Raw genomic sequence first — 25,915 nt, 5'->3', positions numbered from 1 at the left:
CAGTGTAACTTCCCCGCCGAATTCACTGCAGAATACAGCATGACTGCTCTTTGAACAATACACTCGAGTTAAACATCTTTTAAGATGTGGCTCAACGTTCGTAAAAGCAGAATGGAGACCTATGCATTACTTCCTCTATTTTGCAAGCACATTTAATCCTTAACGATGGCTGTGGGAGAGGTAACCACATGCTAAATCTATTCCATTAAAACAAATGGCACTTTGGAGTGTCCTGCTTGGATTGCTTGGGGGTGGGAGTGAGGAAGGGAAATACAGTGGTACCTCTAGCCATGAACTTAATTCGTTCCGGAGGTCTGTTCTTAAGCCAAAACAGTTCTTAACATGAGGCGTGCTTTCGCTAATGGGGCCTCCCGCTGCCGCCAGCACATGACTTCTGCTCGCATCCCAGGGCAAAGTTCGCAACCGGGAGTATCTACTTCTGGGTTAGCGGAGCTCATTACCCGAAGCGTTCACAAGGAGGATAGTACATAACATGAGGTTCCACTGTACAGGAAGCTGCCACATACTGAATCAGACCATTGGTCCATCTAGCGTAGTATTGTGCCAGTACAGTGACTGGTAGCAGCTGGGTGTGTGTGTGTCATGGACCGGTTGGATGCAGAGGAGTGGGGTGGTGGGAAGGAGGGACAATGATGAGTGGCCAGAGGGAGAAGGCTGGGGGGAGGACATGCCGGAAGCTGAAGAGGTAACAGGATTTAGTGAGCAGGAGGAGTTGTGGCAGAGAGAAGTCTAGAATCGGAGGCAGAAGCCGGAGCCTGTGAGTGGGGCGAGGGGGGCCAAGAAGCAGAGATGAGTCATGCTGGTGAAGAGTCTCGGGTGTCTCCCTCTCCTGCTGCAACAAGCTCCCCATTCCTTCTGTCTCACAGAACTAGAAGGGTATTATCCTGCTAATATTCTTGTTGCTGTGGTTTGCCATCCCCGCATTTCTTCTCAAACTCTGCCTCTTTTTAGGCAATTCTTAGTTCCATCATTGTACTGCTTCTTTCCTGCTAATGCATGAAGTTTTAGCTCAGCCCCCCCCCCCCAATTTATAACCTGCTGTTCATTCCGCTATATTTCTGCTACTCTGCTCGTTATTTGCTTTCTGTGCCTCTTCTTTCTGAAATTTCTCTGTTGCCTTCTTCTGGCGACCTTCCTATTAATTTGTCCTCATACAAAACTACTTGTACTAGTGGTCATATTAATCCTCATACTTAAAGAAAAAAAAAACCCCAAAACAAAAAAAAACCTACTACCAACGGTGATACCTGCAGTGCTTATTTCTCTTTCTGTAACATTTTAATTTTTTTGCTGAGTTTCCTTTTGAATTTTTCGTTTCTTCCATTCAAAAACAACAACACACCCATTTTACATGGATCTACTTCCTCTTCCTCTTTGTGTTTAAAAATTTTCACATTTTGAAAATGTATAACCAGCATTATCTTCCCCCAAAATTAAAGTAGTTAGCCGCTTTAAATAATTAAACCAATGCTTGTTGCACGAATGAACTAAAGAAACAAAAGAGCAGCAAACATAAGCAACAACACATAACTGCAACTGCAAAGCCCACCAAGGTCATGAAATCAATAAAAGCTGGGGGGAATCAATGAATGGCATGGTAAAAAGAAAATGAGGAAAACCCACATCAGGAAATATACAACATGCCTCTGAAAAGTCAAGTGTCTTTGAGCTCTAGATGATGTGGTCTTTCATATGTTAAGAGGTGCGGAGAAACCAGATTGCTATGAAAGTTTCCCTAAAGCAGGCATCCCCAAACTTCGGCCTCCAGATGTTTTGGACTACAATTCCCATAATCCCTGACCACTGGTCCTCTTAGCTAGGGATCATGGGAGTTGTAGGCCAAAACATCTGGAGGGCCGCAGTTTGGGGATGCCTGTCCTAAAGTTTAGAATTTTACCTTTCTTAATTGCAATTAAAGTCTCCAGCGTAATTATGCCATTGTTTTACTGAGCCTTCAAAAAAAAACCACCATGATGTTCTGGGCTACAGACCAGGTGTGGAAAAGTACAGATTCAATACTTACTGTTTTACGACGTAAATAACTGTTGAAAATAACAATTACAGTCAAAGGTTGTTGGGCATCTTAAATAACAGGCATTGCTGTTCTTGTTCTCTGTAATTACAGTGGGCCTGAAACAGGTTATACCGTTTTATCTCCCATGAAATCAGGGGTTGCGCCTGAAGCTTGTGAAAAAGATTCCATGATAGAAAGTTCTGCTCACCGTTCTCAGGGAGCGGCGTTTGTATGGCTCGCCGCCAAGCCAGGAAAACCTTTTGCGCCTGATGTGACCTGCAAAGGATGCCATTTCCTTCTTCAGCCACAGGGGTTACTGTGGCCAATCTTGGCACCAGCCAGTCCTGGGGGAAGGGGGCAGTGGGCATGGCTTGGGAACCAGACCCCATGTTTTCAGTGTGGACATTTAACGGGGCTGTGTCTGGACCTTACATCTCTGTCAGAGCTGGATCTCCCATCCTTTACAGCAGTGGTGGCCAAACTCGGCCCTCCAGATGTTTGGGGACTACAATTCCCATCATCCCTGACCACTGGGTCCCTTAGCTAGGGATGATGGGAGTTGTAGTCCCAAAACATCTGGAGGGCCAAGTTTGGCCACCACTGCTTTACAGTGTAGTCTACCTTGCCCAAAGGTGAGCTAGCAGGTCATGCTTAGACCTTGCCATGGAAATACTTGGTCACCGTATTTGGGGCCAGGCGGGAATTCCCCCTGCAGTCAAATTGGGCCTGCCCAGGGGTTTCGGTTACCTCGTAGCAATTGTCACAACTGGTTGGCAGCTAAGGCAGTGGGTTGGATCCTTAGTCAAGGCAGAGGAGGTGGGGTTAGGAACCCCTTCCACCTCAAAGAAAGTAGGGTACCCTGGTAAAGGTGTCCAATGGGAGGTGCTCCTGTCCAGATGCTCGAGACGGGGGCCAGCCTTATGTACGTCAATAGGGAGAGAGGTGAGAAGACAGTGCAGAAAAGTAAATACTATTATCATTAACAGAAGCCATTAAAAATATGGCAGTTGCTTAGCTGTTCGGTGAAGCCCACTGTCTGACTGTGATGTTGTGGCCAGAGTTTGGCTGTGGTGGCAGTGGGTTTGTGGGTAAAGCGCTGGCTCTGGCAAGGCAGAGTCCATGCTTCAGCATGGCATGGTAAGGCAAGAGGTGTCAGCGAGGTCGGAGCTGTGTGGAACGAATCTGGCACTCCCATTGTTGCCACCACTTGAAATTACAGAAACTTCGCTGAGATCCCTTGTAGTCTAATCTTACTTGCTATATCCTTATGTGGGAAGCTTAATATCTCAATAAGGCTAGAGCTATTACATTTCTTCTTCTTTTTTAAAAAAAGTTCATTGGGCATTAACCGCATGTCAGGAAACAGTTACGGTAATATTTGTTCTCATCTTTACCACTGAAATCTCCTTTAAAATATACACACAGAAGCACAGAATTAGTTCAGCAGCAGCTGTTGCTGTGGTAGCATACGTGGTAGTTTTAAGACTTGCATGAACATGTTCCAGGGGGTGGAAATATTTCCAGGATTCGTAAACATGCCCTTTCTGAGCTGATAGTGGGTTTGATTATGAAACAGAGCTCCACATTGACCATAACATTTGGAGACTAGAATGGGCTTTAAGTGGGTGTTTTTTATTGTGCCTGGTAGAGAAACTGCCTTTAGTATATTAATGAGACATAATGGCAGTGGCGATAGAAATCTGGTGGGGTCATTTAAACCCTGCAGACATTGGAGTGGAATGAAAGTCATTCTTGATAAGATGAGGCCTGGCTCCTTCTTGCTCTACTGCTGTGTCTTTATGCTTTCAACTAAGAATGAAGCATTAAGAATTCCTTGTTAACCTTGCTGATCCAAACTCCATTACAATTTTCAATAAAAACATATTTAAAAACAAAACACAACTTCGTTACAATGGTAGTTGAAAGAAGTGGACTTTTTAAATAAATAAAACAAGTAGCAGGTCTGTCTTTCTGAAAGAGCGATATTTTATAAAAGTTGTGATGGGTGGTGAAAATACAGCGAGTGTTTGTGGGGCAACTGCTAAGATTATTCTTTTCAACAGCACGGGACAGCTGCAAAGGTTAGGTGAACATTGGTTTCTGTAAGGAATCTTCATGAACTTAGTGTCTTCCAGATGTTTTGGTGTACTGCATCATCCTTGATCATGGAGACCAGTTGTCTTTCAGAACATCTGGAGGGCACCAGGTTGGGAAGGACTGTATTAGAAAATCGTTTTATAGTAACCTGTGAAATTCATTCATTCATTCGTTCGTTCATTCGTTCATTCATGGTTTTCTTAAAGTGCAGAGGCACTTAAATCTGAAACAATGGATAAATCATTATTTTATAACAATCGTAGATAATCTGTGACCTTTCAGATATGGTTGGATTCGAACTCCAATGACCCTTAGCAGCCATGCCCAATGTTCAAGGATGATGGGACTTGTATTCCAGCAACATATAGAAGGCCACAGGTTCCCCACTCTTCTTTATTATAACTATCCCTTTGGGGATTTCAACCCTAAACAATAGCAAGGGTTTGTAATGCAACTTGAAAAGAGATCTTAAATGTGTTGAGGGTTTATGTGTGAGTGTGGCATAGCTTAAACAAGATTTGTAAACTACCCTTTTTGATATTTTTGCAACTTGGATGATAAAGGTAAAGGGACCCCTGACCATGAGGTCCACTTGTGACCGACTTTGGGGTTGCGGCGCTCATCTCGCGTTATTAGCCGAGGGAGCCGGCGTACAGCGTCCAGGTCATGTGGCCAGCATGACAAAACTGTTCTGGCGAACCAGAGAAACAAACGGAAACGGCGTTTACCTTCCTGCTGTAGTGGTCCCTATTTATCTACTTGCACTTTGACTTGCTTTTGAACTGCTAGGTTGGCAGGAGCTGGGACCAAGCAACGGGAGCTCACCCCGTCGCGGGGATTCGAACCGCCAACCTTCTGATCGGCAAGCCCTAGGCTCTGTGGTTTAACCCACAGCACCACCTGCGTCCCTTCAACTTGGATGATAGGAGAGCCCAAAATATTGGGCGCTCCATAGCACCGAATATCATATGTTCAATTAACATGCCCTATTCTGTAGTTACTCTTCCCTGCTGCAGGGAGCAAGTCTACCTGGTGAACAGAGACTCAAGACTACTAGGACGAGTGATCTCATTCATGTCAACTTTTGATAGGTGGAGAACAGCATCTCTCCCTTTCCTCTTCGCTCCCTTAAAACTATAGTAACCTGCTGTCATATCTTCCAGCAGGGAAGCAGGTAACAAACCCATTGTTTGTTATAGATAGTGTACGTATAATAACTTGGCATCCTGGTTTCCTTTAATTCCAGAAATACCATTCACATTTTAATGTTTTGTTGGAAGCCGCCCAGAGTGGCTGGAGGAACCCGGCCAGATGGGTGGGGTATAAATTATTATTATTAATTATTATTATTATTATTATTATTATTATTATTATTATTATTATTATTATTATTCACAGGTTGTCTATCTGTTATTAGAAATATCAAGAGCTGCTAAGTGGTACTGAATATAGTTCTGAAAGCTAATACCTGCACCAACTGGATTATTTTGGTGCTGTTCATATTTAAACTCTACAGTCATCCTTGCAGGGACATTTTGCCCTCTACTGTTGCCAATGTCTACGATGAACATGGAATGGGAGTAACCAGATAAAAAATGTACGAGAGGCTATCCTATCTTGAATATCCACCTTGGCTTGCTGAACTGATAAATCCTTAATGTGTTTCTATCTGCATTGGCTTCTTAGTAGGCTCTAACTGTCCATTAGCTATTGCCGAATTAGACCATTTCATAATTCATTTAGATATGCACACATCCTTTAGGGCTCAGCAATGAGAGCTCTGTGTGGATGAGATATGGAATGCAGCAGCAAGGATACTCTTGGAACCAAGCAATCATATCACACCTCCATTCTGTACTGATCTCCAGGCTCAATCTAAAATGCTGGCTTAAAGACCTCAAAAGGGACCATCCTACTTAAAAGTACCACCTGCATTTTTATGAGCCTTCCTGAGTTTTACAGTAAACCTTGGGAGCCTTGCTCTCTAGCTATCAGTAAGAGAGGCTAGGCTATGACAGTAACCAAGGACTTGGCTTTTCAGTGGTGACCCATGTCTGTGGGGAATGATCTGACGTGAAGTATGTGTGGCTCTCTCACTAGTGACTTTTAAAAGGACCCTGAAGACATATATATTTTCTCTATATCTATCTATCTATCATCTATCTATCTATCTATCTATCTATCATCTATCTATCATCTATCTCTATCATCTATCTACACTTTATTTATTCCTATCCATTGCTATGTCCAACTGTTGTTGTTTTTTATTGCTTATTTTCAAGGGGTTTAATTGTAGAATTCAACTATTTCGAGTCGATCCCGAAAGGCGGAAGATAGATATAGTTTAACAGTGATGAACAGAAGTACATTTATAACGACTGTTTTACAAATCTAAGATGGAAGAAAACACTGGATTTTTTATTCACTGAAGTCTCAAAAATACAAGACACTGTATTTTACAATAATACAAGACTTCGTATTTTACAGGCTTGGCATTTTAAAAATGTATTTTTTTATTTTGCAATTTTGTTTGTTTGTTTTTAAAACACACACACACACACACACTATATATATATATATATATATATATAATGTGTATGTATATATATATATGTATATATATGTATATATATTGCTATTTAAACAAATAACAAGTAAACACTTATCCAGCAGTACAGCTAATCATGTTTGTTTTATCGATTGTCCCTAGACATACACTTACATGTTCAACATTCAAATATATTGCAGTTGAGTTTGTTGAATCCTGATGCAATCAAGTTGCAAAAGGGTATCAGATATGTAGAAACAGAAAATTTATGGTCCTCTGGATGTTGCTGGTCTTGAGCTCCCATCATCCACTGCCATTGGCTGAGTTGGTTGGAGCTGATGGCAGCTGGCCCAGCAACTGGAAGGCCACAGTTTCCCCAGCCCTGAACTCATCTGCTAAAGAGACCTGCCACCTCCCCACATTCCTTCTCCTCCTCTCTCTCCGAACCCCTGCTTTCTTTTGTTCTGCCACAGCCAGCCTTCGAAACTCCCGTTGTTGTAGGCGCATGTAGGGAATGCCATCAGCGTGAGCCGTTTCTGAGGTCTGGGTGCAGCACTGCAGCAAAGATTTCCGATTTAAACTGCAGAGTGGAAGGAAAGGAGGACCTTTTTCTGCCTCCCCACTTCCAGCCACTCTCCGAAGACTGGAGAAGAGACCCTCTTGAGAATATTGGGGTGGACGGGTGGACAGGGGAAGGACTAGACCCTGTGAAAAATGAACATAATATTTTAGCTGCAGTTCATTCATTTTTCAGCTGTGCATTCTTGGCATAGAAAAAAAGTGTACCTAGGCATTCCGTTGTTGCGCCCATAACCTTGGTTTAAGGTGTCGTTTGGCTCCTTGCTTTCATATCAGTTTCTCACGCTGCTCTCTCCTGTCCACTCTCGAGATAAAGGGCCAATGGATTCCTTCCTCAGAGCAAGGCATTCTGGGCCAAGTAGCCAGGAGAGTATGCTTTTTTTCATCCCTATAGGCATATGAGCTAATCTGGAAAGTTTTCTCAGCGATGGGTGGAAGTGTGGGAAGTGGGTGAGTCAAATGACCTAAGGCTGGGGGGGAGAACTTTCAAGTGATGAACTACTTAGGAATGTTACACAGTTTTTAAGAGCTTTATGTGTAATGATTAGCTTAACGTCTGGTCAACTTGACTAACGTCCATCAGTGTAGGTGGTTATTAGTCAGGTATACGAAAACTGATGTTTCCTATTCCCCACCTGCATTTTGCTCCAAAACCAGGCTCTGCACTTGTTTAGTCTTGCTGCTGCTGTTTGCGAACACTAAAGTTATTTATTCTGGTTGTATTCCGGTTGGCTGCATTAACTGTGGAGCCACATCAAGGCCATAAAGTTACAGCTCTGTTATGTTGTTGTTTAGTCGTTTAGTCGTGTCCAACTCTTCGTGACCCCATGGACCAGAGCACGCCAGGCACTCCTGTCTTGCACTGCCTCCCGCAGTTTGGTCAGACTCATGTTCGTAGCTTCGAGAACACTGTCCAACCATCTCGTCCTCTGCCGTCCCCTTCTCCTAGTGCCCTCAATCTTTCCCAACATCAGGGTCTTTTCCAAGGATTCTTCTCTTCTCATGAGGTGGCCAAAGTATTGGAGCCTCAGCTTCACGATCTGTCCTTCCAGGGAGCACTCAGGGCTGATTTCCTTAAGAATGGATAGGTTTGATCTTCTTGCAGTCCATGGGTCAATGCCTCGTCGTGGCGAAGGGGCTTGAATAACTCAGAGAAGCTATGAGCTATGCCGTGCAGGGCCACCCAAGATGGACAGGTCATAGTGGAGAGTTTTGACTAAACGTGATCCACCTGGAGAAGGAACTGGCAAGCCACTCCAGTATCCCTGCCAAGAAAACTCCATGGACAAAGACAACAGGCATATAAAGCTCTGTTATAAACCACTTTAAACAGCTCTCCTCCCAGTTTAAGCCAGGGTTTCATTTTGGGATTTGGACCTAGATTTTGCCCATGCAGCCACCGCACCAGATTATCTGTCTATAGCTGTACTGCTCGTAGCTCATAGTTCAACTAGGCCAGGGCCCTTTTTAACACCCCATTTCCCCCCTGTAGCTGTTAAAATAAAAGCAGCTGCTTTTGTAGGCGATATTACGCCTATGGGTCATTAGGCTCAAGGTGACATTGCTGCTGCTGCTGCTACCTCATTGCTTACTGGTCCGTGTTCCAGGGATGTTAAAAGCTGTGCTTTGGGTTCTGTGAGAGCTACTAATAAATGAAAAATTAGAAGCAAGCTATGCGTTCCTTTTTTAAAAAATCCGTCTGGAAAAAGCTTGTGGTTGTCACGGTCTGACTGTATACATCCCACTGCCCTTTCCAGCTCCCGAAAAATATTTGCAGCACTAATAAGTCATCCTTACTTTGGGGCTTGTTTTCTGTGCTGTACGCTAAAGGGGGCAGCAAGTCTCCCAGTTCTTGGAAAGCGGCTTTTCTCAAGCTTGATACCTGGAATTCTTCTCGCAAAAAGAAAGTTAAGAATGCCTGGTGGTGTTGACTCAGAGGCCTTAGGCATACAGAAATTGCGGCATCGCCGAGTTCTTTCGTAACACTTTTCGTGGCGCCACAGCGCTGAGTTGAATTGGGTCTGTCTGAAATGGTTATCTGCTTGGTGAATATTTAGGGGGGTGGTCTTGTGAAATAAGCCACGTGAAATCTTATTATTTCTGATCATGAGTCTACATAGATTATTGGGGGGGCAGGTGGGGGACAAACAGAAATGGTGCTAAAAGTGTTGAGCAGTTTGTCAACTGATCTATTATCGATCATTTGATAAATAGATTTGCATTGTATCCAGTTCTGGTCTTGTGCTGTCTGCCCTCCAGTTTCATGAGGTTTTTTTTGGGGGGGGGTTAAGTCTAGTTGTGCTTATAAGGGAGTTTATTTGTATGACTACAGTCAGTCTCAAAATGTTACTAAAATTAATGGGTTTTTAATTTATTTATTTTTAAAAGTACAAATTATTAGTTTGGAAATGAATGAGTTTCATTTAAATGCTCTCGTTTAGGGAGCCTGAAATATTGGGTTGAAATTCTTGGGCTTTGTTAATACTGTATTTTCATCTGAGTCGTAGTTCAGCGCTGAAAGGGTTTCTTTGGATCCTTGGCTGCGATTTAACACCAATTCAAACAAAATCTTAAATCTTTGCTTTGTTTTGCAGTTTGGAATTGAGGAGGGAAAGAGTGTAGGGTTTCTTAGGACGAGTTTAGTAAGCTTACCTTGGTATTTACAAAGAAAGTTTTGACATTGAAACTAAGCAGAGTGCTTAAACGGCACCTGGAGGAATTTTCTCTTTTTTTTACAAGCAATTAACTAATAGGGATGGGCATCTCAAAAGATTTTGTTCTAGGTATTATAAATCGCTGGTTATGCAAGTCAAGGTTATGCATGCGCATATCAGAAATGGCTTCAGTTGCATCCCAAATATTAATATTTTCGTAGGCACTGTAAAGCCTGGTTGGGAACTACCTTTCGAGGAAAGCCACTGTGAGAAATGACTGAAGAATACTAGGCCAGTCGTTCAATCCCATCTGTGAAAATCCTGTTGCCATAGAAGCCGCTTTCTCAACAAATTGTGTGTTCCAATTTGCTGGCAACTGTGGAGCCACGCAGAATCCCTTGGGCTGAATTGGTTCGAGAGCCACCAGTGGTTGACTCCTACTCCAAAGTTGTTTTTCTAAATACCTCCAAGTGTAACAGAAGCTGGGGGCTAGGAGAGCATGCTTATATACTTCCAGCGTGGTGTAGTGGTGTAGTGGTTAAGAGTGGTGGACTCATAATCTGGTGAACCGGGTTCGCTTCCCTGCTCCTCCACATGCAGCTGCTGGGTGACCTTGGGCTAGTCACACTTCTCTGAAGTCTCTCGGCCTCACTCACCTCACAGAGTGTTTGTTGTGGGGAAAGAAGGGAAAGGAGATTGTTAGCCGCTTTGAGACTCCTTAAGGGGAGTGAAAGGTGGGGTATCAAATCCAAACTCTTCTTCTTCTTGCACAAGCGGCCTTGCAAAGCCTGCCATTCACACCCTGAACCAGTGTTTCCCAAACTTGTGTCTCCGGCTGTTTTTGGACAACGAATCCCATCATCCCTGACCGTTGGTCTTTCTAGCTAGGGATGATGATAGTAGTAGTAGTAGTAATAATAATAATAATAATAATAATAATAATAATAATAATAATATATTATTTGTACCCCACCCATCTGGCTGGGTTTCCCCAATCACTCTGGGCAGCTCCCAATAGAATATTAAAAACATGATAAGACATCAAACATTAAAAACTTCCCTAAACTGGGCTGCCTTCAGATATCTTCTAAAAGTCAGGTGGTTGTTTATTTCCTTGACATCAGATGGGAGGGCATTCCACAGGGCGGGCGCCACCACCAAGAAGGCCCTCTGCCTGATTCCCTGCAACCTCACTTCTTGCAGTGAGGGAACTGCCAGGCCGCCCTTGGAGCTGAACCTTAGTGTCCCGGCTGAACAATGGGAGTGGAGACGCTCCTTCAGGTATACTGGGATGATGGGAGTTGTAGTCCAAAAACAGCTAGAGACCCTAAGTTTGGAAAACATTGCCCTAATCGCTGCGACCTCTCTTCGTCTTCACCCCTACAGCCTCCAGACCAGAGGGAATTCTGGGGCTCTCAGGCAAATGGGGATAACATCCAGTTTCCTGGACCTTCTCCAGGGTGAAAGAAATTTGCTTTTCTCTGCCAAGACCTCTCTCAGCTTCCCAGAGAACAGAGCAGCCCATCTTACACTTCTGTAGCATGAACCAAGTGACGTAGGCTCATGGTTCATGCTACAGTTCATGGTTCATGTGTTGGCAACAATGCATGCAGACCCAGCCGTCCCAAGCAAAGGAAGGGAATAGGTGATTTTGCATGGCTGCAAGGAGTAGTCCTTCAGAAACCACATCTTTTCCCCATTGCACAGTATTCCTTTAGTGCTATTAACAGTCCTTGTGAGATGGAAGTTAGACAATGCTGAATGTTAGCACCACCAGTGTGTGTGGAAGCACTTGCCTTGCTCATGTCTGGTTCCTCAGTAGGCACAATTATATATATATACAGTGGTGCCTTGCTTAACGAATGTCTTGCTTAATGAAATTTCCGCTTAACAAAAGGATTTTTCGAGCAGAGGTTGCCTCGCTAGATGAATTCGTTTTATGAAAAATTCGTCTAGCGAATCGCAGTTTCCCATAGGAATGCATTGAAATTCAATTAATGCGTTCCTATGGGCAAAAAAATAAATAAAAAAAATTCAATGCGTTCCTATGGGATTCGCTAAACGAATTTTTTGTTATAAGACCCAAGGAACGAATTAAATTCGTCTAGCGAGGCACCTTTGACTGTGTCGACCACAGCAAACTATGGCAAGTTCTTAAAGAAATGGGAGTGCCTGATCACCTCATCTGTCTCCTGAGAAATCTCTATGTGGAACAAGAAGCTACAGTTAGAACTGGATATGGAACAACTGATTGGCTCAAAATTGGGAAAGGAGTACAACAAGGTTGTATATTGTCTCCCTGCTTATTTAACTTATATGCAGAATTCATCATGCGAAAGGCTGGACTAGATGAATCCCAAGCCGGAATTAAGATTGCCGGAAGAAATATCAACAACCTCACCTCAGATATGCAGATGACACAACCTTGATGGCAGAAAACGAGGAGGAATTAAAGAACCTTTTAATGAGGGTGAAAGAGGAGAGCGCAAAATATGGTCTGAAGCTCAACATCAAAAAAACCAAGATCATGGCCACTGGTCCCATCACCTCCTGGCAAATAGAAGGGGAAGAAATGGGTGCAGTGAGAGATTTTACTTTCTTGGGCTCCTTGATCACTGCAGATGGTGACAGCAGTCACGAAATTAAAAGACGCCTGCTTCTTGGGAGAAAAGCAATGACAAACCTAGACAGCATCTTAAAAAGCAGAGACATCACCTTGCCGACAAAAGTCCGTATAGTTAAAGCTATGGTTTTCCCAGTAGTGATGTATGGAAGTGAGAGCTGGACCATAAAGAAGGCTGATCGCCGAAGAATTGATGCTTTTGAATTATGGTGCTGGAGGAGACTCTTGAGAGTCCCATGGACTGCAAGAAGATCAAACCTATCCATTCTGAAGGAAATCAGCCCTGAGTGCTCCCTGGAAGGACAGATCGTGAAGCTGAGGCTCCAATACTTTGGCCACCTCATGAGAAGAGAAGAATCCTTGGAAAAGACCCTGATGTTGGGAAAGATTGAGGGCACTAGGAGAAGGGGACGACAGAGGACGAGATGGTTGGACAGTGTTCTCGAAGCTACGAACATGAGTTTGACCAAACTGCGGGAGGCAGTGCAAGACAGGAGTGCCTGGCGTGCTATGGTCCATGGGGTCACGAAGAGTCGGACACGACTAAACGACTAAACAACACAGCGAGGCACCACTGTATATATATTTAGTTGTGGTTCAGCAGAGCCGTTAGACTCTTGAAGATGCAATGTTTTAGTAGCATTGGTACAATAAATAAATTTTCTCATCCTCCAGTTACAATATTATAGCCACCAGCCAAAAGGTGCTGGCTAATATTCATGGAGCTATGAGCTATATAGCTCTGAGGCCTGCTAGCGGGTCTCTGTGCACACAAAATGACACTTGTCACCTACAAACTATTGTGATTTATTGCCTGAAAAATGGCTCTTCCTTGCGACATATGAAGCTGTTAAATAAGAAACAGTTGCATATATATTGCGCAATAAAATGATCCCCGGGAATAGCTGAGTAGAAGGTTTATTTACATGAAAAACCAACTCTCCCCCAGTTCAATAGGGAACCCAGGAGCTTGTCATCTTGGAGTAATTTTAATAGCTGTGAACTTCGTCTTTGTCATAGAAAGTCTCGGTCTCTTGGGGGGTTGTACTAACGGGGTTTTCCCTAACATCTAATTAAAGGAAATTTAATTGGACAGGCAATACTGTTTATGCACCAAGAGTTATACTTACTGATTTAACCTAGGCCTGCAATTTGTTTCTCAGTATTGTCTTTCTGCCTTGAGATGGGTTAATTGCCACTGGCTCCTTTTCTGACCTGGTTGTTTAATCTGCACGTACTTTCTTTCGATTTTGCAAAGCCTCGTTTAAGAGATACGCGCCTTTTCTTTATTTCTTCTCTCTTCCTTCCCGCTGTCCCCCTGCTGTACAGGTGCTGTTACATCTGAACTGTGTTCCAGCTTTTCCTAAAGCTTTGAAGCAGCCCTGCTATGAAGCTGCAATTATTCCTTTGCTCTTATAGCAGAACTGCTGGCTTCCTATTAGAACTACTGGCAGGTTTTCCATTACTGTCCTAGTAGTCACATGTGGCCCCCGGTGGCTTCCTGTCCTGAGTTTCTAACACTGCCAACTTGAGCTGCTTGGAAGAGTGGTGCCCTAAATAAGGAACCCAAGGAATTGTAGCTTGGCGAGGGTTCTGTTGTTGTTTAGTCGTTTAGTCGTGTCCGACTCTTCGTGACCCCATGGACCATAGCACGCCAGGCACTCCTGTCTTGCACTGCCTCCCGCAGTTTGGTCAAACTCATGTTCGTAGCTTCGAGAACACTGTCCAACCATCTCGTCCTCTGTCGTCCCCTTCTCCTAGTGCCCTCAATCTTTCCCAACATCAGGGTCTTTCCCAAGGATTCTTCTCTTCTCATGAGGTGGCCAAAGTATTGGAGCCTCAGCTTCACGATCTGTCCTTCCAGGGAGCGCTCAGGGCTGATTTCCTTCAGAATGGATAGGTTTGATCTTCTTGCAGTCCATGGGACTCTCAAGAGTCGCCTCCAGCACCATAATTCAAAAGCATCAATTCTTCGGCGATCAGCCTTCTTGATGGTCCAGCTCTCACTTCCATACATCACTACTGGGAAAACCATAGCTTTAACTATACGGACCTTTGTCGGCAAGGTGATGTCTCTGCTTTTTAAGAACAGGGTTCTGTTAGTTCCCTCGTATTCCCTTCCCCTCAAAACTACACTTCCCAGGATGGTAAAGTACAGTCGTACCTTGGAAGCCGAACGGAAGCCGTTCCAGAAGTCTGTTCGACTTCCAAGGTGCGGCTTCTGATTGGGCGCAGGAGCTTCCCGCAGCCAGTCAAAAGCCCCGCCAGACGTTCAGCTTCCAAAAGAACGTTCGCAAACCGGAACACTCACTTACGGGTTTGCAGTGTTTGGGAGCCAAAACGTTAGACTGCTAAGGCGTTCAACAACCAAGGTACAACTGTATTTGACTGTTATTGCAGCTTGAGTCTGTAGGGTGGATATGCTCTTAAGAGAAAGTGAAAAGGTGACTCAAAGGCTACCTAGGTGAAAGAAAGTACAGTAGAAGATCCCTTTTAAGAACTGAAATACCAAGTCGTCGTCGTCCCCACATTCTCCCCTAGACTTTTTTATTTTAAGTGTAGTTTCTTGGGGTGTGGGGTTGAAGCTGAGTGTTTTGTTTGAAAACCTAGCTTTATGAACATTGCACAGACTCGGGCTTTAATCTCATTTTGGCTCTTGCACAAAATATATTTTATTACTCTTTCACCAGAGGGGATGAAGGTAACTCTCCATCATACTCACGAGCCCTGCCAAGAACTACAGGAGGAGTTATGAAATGAAAAAATACTTTCCAGCCTCCACAGGTTATTAACAGAAACTTACAGAATTTAATATGCCAAATTAATCTGGCTTGGTATGCACGTAGACCTGCCAATCATAAAATAGTTTGTTTGTTTTTTTGCCAAGGTATTCAAGCAAGTGTTTAAATCTAATGCTCTCTGCTGTATGCAAAATGTACCCGGGTGGTCATTGACTCAGTAAAATCAAGGGGCTCAGAGGCCTGTGAATGAAAGATCCTTGCAGAAAACTAATTTACAAGTCAAAATGTGGCTGGTACATGTGCGTTCCTTTTTAAACAGAGAGATTCATCATATACCTGAGAATTAAAATGGTAGCTTTGCTTTTTCATCATCTTAATGTCCACTCGTATTGTCCTGAAAGCACATGCACTGTGTATATAGCATTATTCCAGAACGTTCTGCATTTGAAATGGTTAAGAATGGGAAGATTTAGTTAAAAGGAAGCAGGAAAGTGTGTGGGGAGTTTATGTAAAGCCATCTATTGAAAATAGGAAAAGGCACAAAACGTGGGGGGGGGGATTGACAAACATGGTTAAGTGGCTAGTGCATAATAGCCTCCTTTATTAAAGTCTTGCCCAACTTTTTTTTCTAATAGAGGGAGAAACAGATTATAAATTCTTACGAATTAAATATAAACCTATAGTAAGGCAGGCCAATAAGCAATTTGAGGAGCAAGTCAAGGCATTAATTTACATCTTAAGGCGTTTCTATGATCACAATAGGGACCCAGGTGGCGCTGTGGGTTAAACCACAGAGTCTAGGGCTTGCTGATCAGAAGGTCGGCGGTTCGAATCCCTGCAACGGGGTGAGCTCCTGTTGCTCGGTCCCAGCTCCTGTCCACCTAGCAGTTCGAAAGCACATCAAAGTGCAAGTAGATAAATAGGGACCGCTACGGCGGGAAGGTAAACGGTGTTTCCATGCGCTGCTCTGGTTCGCCAGAAGCAGCTTTGTCATGCTGGCCACATGACCCGGAAGCTGTCTGCAGACAAACGCCGGCTCCCTCGGCCTATAGAGCGAAATGAGCGCCGCAACCCCAGAGTCGGACACGACTGGACCTGATGGTCAGGGGCCCCTTTACCTTTACGATTACAATAGTTAGCCAAACAGAAGAATAAGCCTTGCTGAGAAACTTACTCGCTTTCCTTTTTTCCAAGAGAATTCTTACCTTACTAACCTTATGGGGAAGGGGGAGCAACCTTGTGGGTTAGCAACAAACATGCTGATAGTATCTGGATTTTCAAGAAGCTCTTGACAAAAGTTACTGAGCAAACATGTAAGAAGAGTGAGTTTCCCTTTTAACTAATCACTTATTGATAAGGCAAGAGGCACATGAAAGGAAGAAATCAATGGAATCCACAGAGATCTGTGTCGCTTTTCGTACATTATCTGGAAGGGGGGGTAAATGGTGAGGTAACAACATCCCAGCAAGGATGTTGAAATTCCATACAGATTAGAAGAGCTCCAGGACTCTCCAAACTGGGTAACAAGTCATTGTAAGTGTAGATGAGGCTTTGTGTGAACATTGCGACAAAAAGCAACACCCCCTAACGTCTTGCATACACTCAGGGTGTCCAATTTTACTGCAGTTACCTAGGAAATACATAATTTGCATTAGCTGGAGGAGCTTGGGCCAAACAACAGGCTTATAAAACCTATGGATCTTAATCACCGACCTTGCCCTAATTTATACACACAAAGAAACTGGGGGAATGTTCAGGGTTGTGGGAGAGGCTATATTAATTTAATATATCATCCCAATCTTGCGCTGGCAAGATCCTAAACTTAGCAGAGTAACATTCCCATTTAAACACAGCGAAATTTGGCAATCAAGTTCACTAGAACTTCTAAAACAACATATTCCTGGTTTCCCCCCCCCTTTTTATCCCTCTTAAAGAAAATACACGACACAATGCTCTTTAAAAGTATGAAAAGTGTTTACTTACAGACATCCTGAGATACAGCACAAACTTAAGAGGCAGGCTGGCTTAGAAAAAGTAATCTATACATGTGGAGTCTACTCATATGGAGTGTGGTCAGTTTGAGTGCGTAGTCAAAAGAGAGAAAACATGGCCGCTGCCCTGTCCTTACATTTTACCTGGACAGGTTACGCCCATCTCAATTACATGCAGAGGAAGTCCGTCCCATATCAGTGGCAGGAAGTCCGCTGCTGAGCTGGTCAGGTGTCCCTCCATGTGGTCACTCTAGGAAATGTTGTGACTTGACTGCTCCTGTTTTACTTCCCGCAGAAACCAGGTGATGAGCTGGACCGTAGGGCCATGCTTCTGGTTCTGCCCCCAATGGCATTTAGTTTCCCCTAGCTCGGCCCCTGACATCTATACATTGTGTGTGGTTTCTATCGGGGGAAACTTACACGTGGCTTGTGTACCTGTGCAACCACAATTCTGGGCTTTTCTCTGACTCACAGTTAACACATGCTTGGGGAAGTAAGGGATGGTGCACTGGGAACATGGCGCTTAACCTGATCTTCTCTGGCCAGGTCAATGGAGAGAAGAGGCAAGGTCAGTGCCTCTGGCAGAACCCTCTGGCAGAACCAATCGGGAAGCTGGTTGGAGCTAAGGCAAACTCTGTTTTATAGTGGATGGTGCCGGCAGCACTGTTCCACAGCTCTCTTAAATCACTTGGGTACATGCCAAGGGTGTTTATGGGTGTGTGTGCTTCTGTCCCTATAATTCACTCCCAGGGCATATGAAGAGTAAAGATGGCAGGTGTTTATGTTATTAAAGCTCCTCTTGCATTGCTGCTGGTAAAACCGAAGGTAAGAGGATTACAGGGAGCTGTCAAGTATACCACACCTTTGTCCTACATTCATAGTGGTTTCCAGAGAGATTTGCAAAGGATTCCCCACTCCAGAAAATTGTATTGTATTTCGTGCCACTCATTCCTCCCAGTTGTATAGGAAGCTAGTTGGGAGGGCATGAGAATTGGTGCTTAGAATTGGCGCTTGTACGAATGTGATTGTGTTAAAACAGTCAAGTAACAACAAGGCACCTTTTCAGTACCATGAGTGTCAAAACTATTGGAGGCAACATATAATCTGGGCTTTTCTGAGTTTCTAGTCCGTAGACAACCTGGAAATATCTGAACAGTGTGATCACAGCAACTCTTCCCAGTGAGACAGTTGCGGGGAATGAAAGTCCTCACCTTCCCACCGATCCCTAAGGCTCCTCCCCCTGTTCCTTCCCCAGCAACCTAAGGCTCTGTCGTCTTGTCTCTCATTGCTCCGCCCTCTTCATTACTCTGTGTTCTTGGAGATCAGCGAGGAGGGGAGATGGTCGCAGCAGAAAGGGAAGACTCTCTGGGTCAGTCATGTCCAAAGTCTGCTTTGGGGGCCTAATCTGGCCCGCCGGTCGATTTAATCCAGCCCCCATGGCAGTATATGTCACATTGCTTCCAGTTTCTCTTGCTGGCTGCCATAGCTGGGGCAATATTTTTATAGCCTTAGCAATCCTCTCTTTGGTGTGTTTACTCAGAAGTAAGTCCTGCCGAGCTCAATGGGATTTCAGCCTTAAAACTGGTGGTTGCCTAGGCAACTAGTCGTGAAATCTCCCCTACTGCTGGTCTTGCAGTTCACCTGATACTACTTGCAGTCTCTCTTTTGGAGACCTGGTTTTATCCGGTTCAGGCAGTGATGAATAAGCAGGTATCCTTTTTGCATTTAGTTAGTTCATCTTGTAGTTGCAGGTCGACATATATGGTAGGTTTCTTTGTTTCTTTCTTTTTTTTAAGGATTCTTTTTGTCTTCCAGAAAAACCCAAAGGCAGCTCTCCTTGTAAGAATTGGGGGCAGGGGGCAGTTTCCTAAAGTGTGGTTTTGTTTTCCTTAGCTCTTCAAGACACATAGGTGAAAATTGAAATCATACTGGGCTGTGTAATTATAAGCAACAAAATTAGACCTCTCTATAACATCCAAATTCTCATACTTGCATAGCTCATATCTGGTGAACATAACAACAAAAGCCTGAAATCACTGAAAAGAGAAGTGCATAAAATGCTTTGAGAATTGCTCTTTGTGGAAAGAAATTAATTCTAAAACATTGACTAATTTGTAATCGTCCATTGTACCATCATGACTTATCATGCCCCTTTTGCAATACCATTTTCCCTTCAGAAGAAAAAGGACGTGGTGCGTCCTTCATTCAGTACGCTTTTAAAACACTTGAGATTGTTTATCAGTGAATGGGGGCAGAATCTTCAGATGGATGTATTTCACAGAATAAACAAAATTGCCCAGCCTCGAGTAAATCCGTTTAGGGGTGCTATTCACAATGGGTAGAGAAAGGGTTGTGCGTGTTCCTTTTTCATTTCAGAAAGCAAGTGAATGATGTTAAGAATTTGTAGGTCTTGTATTGGAGTGATCAATCCCTGACCTAAGGGCCTGATTCCCCCCGCCTCCTGGAAAAAAGCAAGGTTTTCTTGCTACCCAAGAACTCTCCCATTTTGGCAGTGGCAGAGCATAGGAAAACAATATAAGCGGATACTGGACTGGGTTGAGCAGAGACGTTTGAACCACTTTCCCAGTCATTGGATGGATCATTTGAGCAAGGAGGTCACAATAACCTCCTCCTCTGCTGATCTACATGGGGTAGCTGAGGGTGGGTGTGTCCGTGTGTGTGTGTAGTGGCTACACCCACTACTGGAGGGTTAGCCAAGGGTGAATATAGCCCTTCGGCCAAAAGGAAAAGGTTAGCCACTCCCTGGTCGAATGGATGAAGTTTACATTCAAGAGTATAAAGTACAATTTGATCTGCCAGCAATGAATGACAGCTCCTTTTTGCTTCCTTCTCGTTACAGGAATGTTTACCCTCGCAGAAGTTGCATCCCTTAATGACATTCAGCCAACGTACCGCATTCTGAAACCATGGTGGGACGTATTTATGGATTACCTAGCAGTCGTTATGCTGATGGTTGCCATTTTTGCTGGAACCATGCAGCTGACCAAAGACCAGGTGGTCTGTTTGCCCGTCCTGCAGTCGGCTGTAAATGCAAAGGTGCAGCCCAGCTCCTCGGCGAGTGCCAAACCTACAAACGCTGCCCTGGAACCCGAAACAGCCGCAGCCCAAGACAAAGAAGCGCAGGGAGCGAGGGCCGTTTCTTTTGCACCTGTCGTCGCAACTGACATACCTCTCAGCAGATCTACCTTTCCACCGTTGCACTCCACTGTCGCCAGTCCGGAGGAGAAGAAGGAGCAGGCAGATCCCCTGGGCCGAAAAACTAACTTGGATTATCAGCAATATGTTTTCATTAACCAGATGTGCTACCACTTGGCTCTTCCTTGGTATTCAAAGTACTTTCCCTACTTGGCTCTTATACATACCATTATTTTAATGGTGAGCAGCAACTTTTGGTTCAAATATCCCAAAACTTGCTCGAAGATCGAGCACTTTGTTTCCATCCTGGGGAAGTGCTTTGAATCTCCGTGGACTACAAAGGCTTTGTCTGAGACGGCGTGTGAGGATTCTGAGGAGAATAAGCAGAGGCTGACCGGGGCCCAGTCTTTGCCCAAGCATGTGTCCACCAGTAGCGATGAAGGAAGTCCGAGCGCCAGCACCCCCATGATCAACAAGACGGGCTTCAAGTTTTCAGCGGAGAAGCCCGTCGTCGAGGTTCCGAGCATGACCATTTTGGACAAAAAAGATGGCGAGCAAGCCAAGGCCCTCTTCGAAAAAGTACGGAAATTCCGGGCGCACGTGGAGGACAGCGACTTGATATACAAACTCTACGTCGTCCAGACGGTCATCAAAACTGTGAAGTTCATATTTATTCTCTGCTACACGGCAAACTTCGTCAACGAAATCAGCTTTGAGCACAGCTGCATGCCCAAAGTGGAGCACCTGACTGGCTACCAGGAGTTCGAATGCACACACAACATGGCTTACATGCTGAAAAAGCTGCTCATCAGTTACATTTCCCTCATTTGCGTCTACGGTTTCATCTGTTTGTACACACTCTTCTGGTTGTTCCGGTTGCCCCTGAAGGAGTATTCCTTCGAGAAGGTGAGGGAAGAGAGCAGCTTCAGCGATATTCCAGATGTGAAGAACGACTTTGCATTTCTGTTGCACATGGTGGACCAGTATGACCAGCTCTACTCCAAGCGGTTCGGCGTCTTCTTGTCGGAGGTGAGTGAAAACAAGCTGAGGGAAATAAGCCTGAACCACGAGTGGACTTTCGAAAAGCTGCGCCAGCATGTTTCCCGCAACGCCCAGGACAAGCAAGAACTTCACCTCTTCATGCTCTCAGGGGTCCCCGATGCAGTGTTTGATCTTACCGACTTGGACGTGCTGAAACTTGAGCTGATCCCTGAAGCTAAAATCCCGGCTAAGATCTCCCAGATGATAAACCTGCAAGAGCTACACCTCTACCACTGTCCCGCAAAGGTGGAACAGACAGCCTTCAGCTTCCTTCGCGACCACCTGAGGTGCCTGCATGTAAAGTTCACCGACGTGGCGGAAATCCCGGCTTGGGTGTACTTACTTAAAAACCTCCGGGAGTTGTACCTGATAGGCAACTTGAACTCGGAAAACAACAAAATGATAGGACTTGAATCTCTTAGGGAACTGAGGCACCTCAAAATTCTCTATGTGAAAAGCAACCTGACCAAAATCCCATCGAACATCACCGATGTGGCCCCACATCTAACCAAGCTCGTAATCCATAACGACGGCACCAAGCTCTTTGTGTTGAATAGCCTTAAGAAAATGATGAATGTAGCAGAGCTGGAATTGCAGAATTGCGACCTGGAGCGGATTCCGCACGCCATCTTCAGCCTCACCAACTTGCAGGAGCTGGATCTGAAGTCCAACAGCATACGCACAATCGAAGAAGTCATCAGCTTCCAACATTTGAAAAGACTGACTTGCCTGAAGTTGTGGCACAACAAAATTGTCATCATTCCTCCTTCCATTACCCATGTGAAGAACCTGGAGTCGCTTTACCTCTCCAACAATAAACTCGAATCCTTACCGGCTGCAGTGTTCAGTTTACAGAAGCTCAGATGCTTAGATGTGAGCTACAACTCTATCGCAGTGATTCCCCTGGAGGTAGGCCTGCTACAGAATCTCCAGCATCTGCATATTACCGGAAACAAAGTAGACATTTTGCCAAAACAGCTGTTTAAGTGTACCAAGCTGAGGACTTTGAGCCTGGGGCAAAACTGCATCACCTCGATTCCGGAAAAGATTGGCCAGCTCTTGCAGCTAACACACCTAGAGTTGAAGGGGAACTGTTTAGACCGCCTGCCGGCTACGCTGGGTCTGTGTCGGCTTCTCAGGAAAAGTGGACTCATTGTAGAAGATCACCTCTTTGACACGTTGCCTTCAGAGGTCAAAGAAGCGTTGAACCAAGACACAAACATTCCCTTTGCTAATGGGATTTGAACAGAGGTAGAACTCCCAAGTGACTAACGTAGATTATATTAAAAGTACACCTTGTTATAAAACCCTGTGTTGGGAATCTGGAACTCCTTTTTTTGTAAGAAAGGACTGTTAAACCAAGGGTGGTAGAAGCTTGTTTGGTGTTTGTAGTATTTTGAAACATCATTTCCAAATTTTTTGGAGGGGAAAGAGGAAGGGGGGGAGGGAAATCCTTAAACAATCTTGATGATTCTTCTTCTTTTTCCTTTAAAGATGTTTGTAACTTGGATGCTGCCGCTTTTGAATGTTTACAAACTGCTCGCCTGCTTAATGTACATGATTAAACTGGTGACCTTTTCTTACTATAAAAAAGCATTTGGTGGCTCAGTTCATTTTAGCATTCTCTTAGAGACCACAGGTGCTGTATCGCTGACGCTGCTCTAGCAAGGAGAAACTGGACGTTCATTCAGTTGTGAATTGTCTAATGTGATCACCTGCCCTCTGCTACGTGAATGGGAATAGGGATTCCTACCTTTCTTGCAACGTGGATGGAAAATGCACCACCACCTGCTATTTTAACCTCGTGGCGGCATGCATGTTGCATGTGGCTATCTTTTCTGGACCGCAAATCTCGCTTCCTAAATGTACAGCAAAGGGATGTTTTGCTGGACAGACCTGAAAAATCACGGAATCGTAGAGTTGGAAGGGGCCACGAGGAATTCACATGCAGTACGTTTCACATGCAGTAGGTCCCAGGTGCACACCCTGAATGCGATCGTAATCTCCCACTAGAAAAGGCTGGGAATCTTCTGACAAAGAGCATGGGAGAAGGCAAGGTTGGATTGACTAGGAGGGAGCACTGCATGGGCTCCCCCCCCCCCCAACCCTCTATATCACGCTAACCTCAGGCTGTGCCAAAGCACAGCATACCAAGGGCAAATGTTAGCGACGTGCTATGCTAGAAAGAACACTTTGCCTAAACAGAAACACCTCAAATCATGCCCTGAAGCTCTCACGTATGCAGCTGAAATAAAATTTGAAAGGCATAGCATACAGCACCTCAATAGCGATGGAGTATGAAGCATCAGCTCTGTTCCACAGAACAGTAATTTTTAACAAAACAATTTCCCCAACATCACGTTTTGTAGCTTGGACAGACTATGGTCTAGATCAGGCATCCCCAAACTTCGGCCCTCCAGATGTTTTGGGACTACAATTCCCATCTTCCCCAACCACTGGTCTTGTTAGCTAGGGATCATGGGAGTTGTAGGCCAAAACATCTGGAGGGCCGCTGTTTGGGGATGCCTGGTCTAGATGCCTGCCAGGTTCTGTTCCTTAATCATATTAGGCCTGCTGCTGTTCTGACTAGTTTAAACACCAATGGATCCATTTTGGGACTAATCGAAACCCACTTAGCTAAAACAAATGACTGGGAAAGCTGGGTTCAAGCTGAATGTAGCATTTAAAAACAATACAAAACTACAGCCCAGTAGTTGAGCCCCCATCCCTTTATTCAAGAACAATACCTTCAGTGGCCTAGTTTTAAAAGGTAAAGGTAAAAGGACGCAGGGATTGGGCTGGGGGAGTGAATTAATTTGAAAACGTCTTGTTTTCATTTGGGACAAAATGTCACATAACCCCACCTGCATATAACGCTTCCCAAGACTGTATTTATTTATTATGCCTTGTTGAACAATGAGTTTGTTACCAGAGAGGTGGTGCTAAGGCTACTTTTGCTGAGTACACAGGTACTGCTGTCAGAAAGTGCGTCTTCCCAAACATCTCCACCAAACTCCTCTTTTGTCTGCATTCCATTCGCTCCCTGCTCTGTTTCTGGAAGAGAGAGGGAAAACAATGTGCCCTAACATGATTTGAGAACATGCTCTGGAAGTAGGACTAATAATAAAAGTCCCCTTTCTTTGAAGCAGAATAGTTAAGAATCTGGCTCCAGAATGAAAGAAACTGGCAATCGCCCACTACCAAGGGGGGGGGGGAGTCATTCATGGAATTCTTGCTACAAAGGCCCTTACTGTGGCTTTTGCGTAATTGTAGAAAATGAGCAACACAGGAGGGCTGGAAAACATACGGCACCACCCTGGTCCTTTTTGTATCGCATGCTGGACAAATAAATCAGAATTGTTTCTTAAATAGTTTTCTTTATATTAAAAGTTATTTGTGTTAAATCCGAGGCTTACAAAATCTCAGCTGGGTTCATGATTCATTTGTGTGGCCCGCTTCCACTCTGTACCAGGTGTGTCGACTAGCAGAAGAACACCCAGCTATGCACAGGGGCAGGGGGTATTTTGTCTGAAAAGCCTTTCTTCCCCCTTTAAATTATCTCTAATAATTTAACCTCCTTTTGTGTATGGGAGGGCTGAGTGGCAAAAACTCTGAGACTGCCTGGCGGTGAAATACGCTAAAGGAGTTGCTTTTCCACAAGCAGAAGGACTCCTTTCATTTGCACAAGAGAGAGATCTAGAAGAAACATCAGCTGGAGGAAGGATGGGGAGAGGCGATTTGGGGAGATTCCCATTGTCACCTCCAAGACTCTTCCAGATAGAGTCTACTAGAATAGAATAGAATAGAATAGAATAGAATAGAATAGAATAGAATAGAATAGATACTTTATTGACATTGTACATAGTACAACAAAATTGAATGTCATCCCATAAAAAACAATATAAAAACACAATTACAGCCACACACACACATACATATACACCCATCACAACTCCCGGGATCATATTATTTAGTTACAGCATTTAAGATGGTTATGGCTCTCGGATAGAAACTGTTTTTTAATCTATTCGTTCTTGATTTAATTGTTCTGTATCTCTTGCAACGGTGCAAAAAGACTATATCCAGGATGAGATGAATCCTGTAAGATATTACTTGCATTTTTAAGGCAAAGGGAGGCAAAGGGAGTTGTATAGTTCTTCCAGAGATGGGAGAGGATGACCGATAATCTTTTGGGCTGTGGTTATGACCTTCTGGAGCACTTTCCTATCCATGACTGTGCAGCTGGAAAACCAAGCACAGATACAGTATGTAAGAATGCTCTCTGGAGCCTCAGTAGAAGGACACCAGGAGTCTCTCACTCAGCTTGTTCTTTTTTTAAAAAAAGTCTGAGGAAATATATTCCCTGCTGGGCCTTCTTCACCAGAGCAGTGGTATTCGTGCTCCAGGTCATACTCTGCTCGATGGTTAACACCCAAGAACTTAAATACAG

The 25,915-nt window shown here is 44.3% G+C and overlaps 1 protein-coding gene across 9 annotated transcripts in view; it reads left to right on the top strand.

Annotated features, from left to right (window-relative positions):
* Positions 1-23,058, top strand: part of LRRC8D (leucine rich repeat containing 8 VRAC subunit D) — a 75,685-nt gene extending 52,627 nt beyond the window's left edge. For 8 of the 9 annotated variants that reach the window (XM_035121925.3, XM_035121928.3, XM_035121931.3 and 5 more), the window contains one exon: positions 20,129-23,058. In XM_035121925.3, coding sequence (XP_034977816.1) covers positions 20,131-22,710 — 2,580 coding nt within the window. In that variant the 5' untranslated portion in view covers positions 20,129-20,130 and the 3' untranslated portion in view covers positions 22,711-23,058. Of the gene's footprint in view, positions 1-5,049; positions 5,307-20,128 lie in introns of those variants that run through there. The other variant, XM_035121930.3, reaches the window with a different exon arrangement.
* The last annotated feature ends 2,857 nt before the right edge of the window (positions 23,059-25,915 follow it).

Source organism: Zootoca vivipara, chromosome 7 (genome assembly GCF_965207765.1).
Source record: "Zootoca vivipara chromosome 7, rZooViv2.hap1.1, whole genome shotgun sequence".
Lineage (NCBI taxonomy): Eukaryota > Metazoa > Chordata > Lepidosauria > Squamata > Lacertidae > Zootoca > Zootoca vivipara.
The sequence above is the reverse complement of the archived record's forward strand: the minus strand, read 5'-3'. Positions and strand labels throughout refer to the sequence as shown.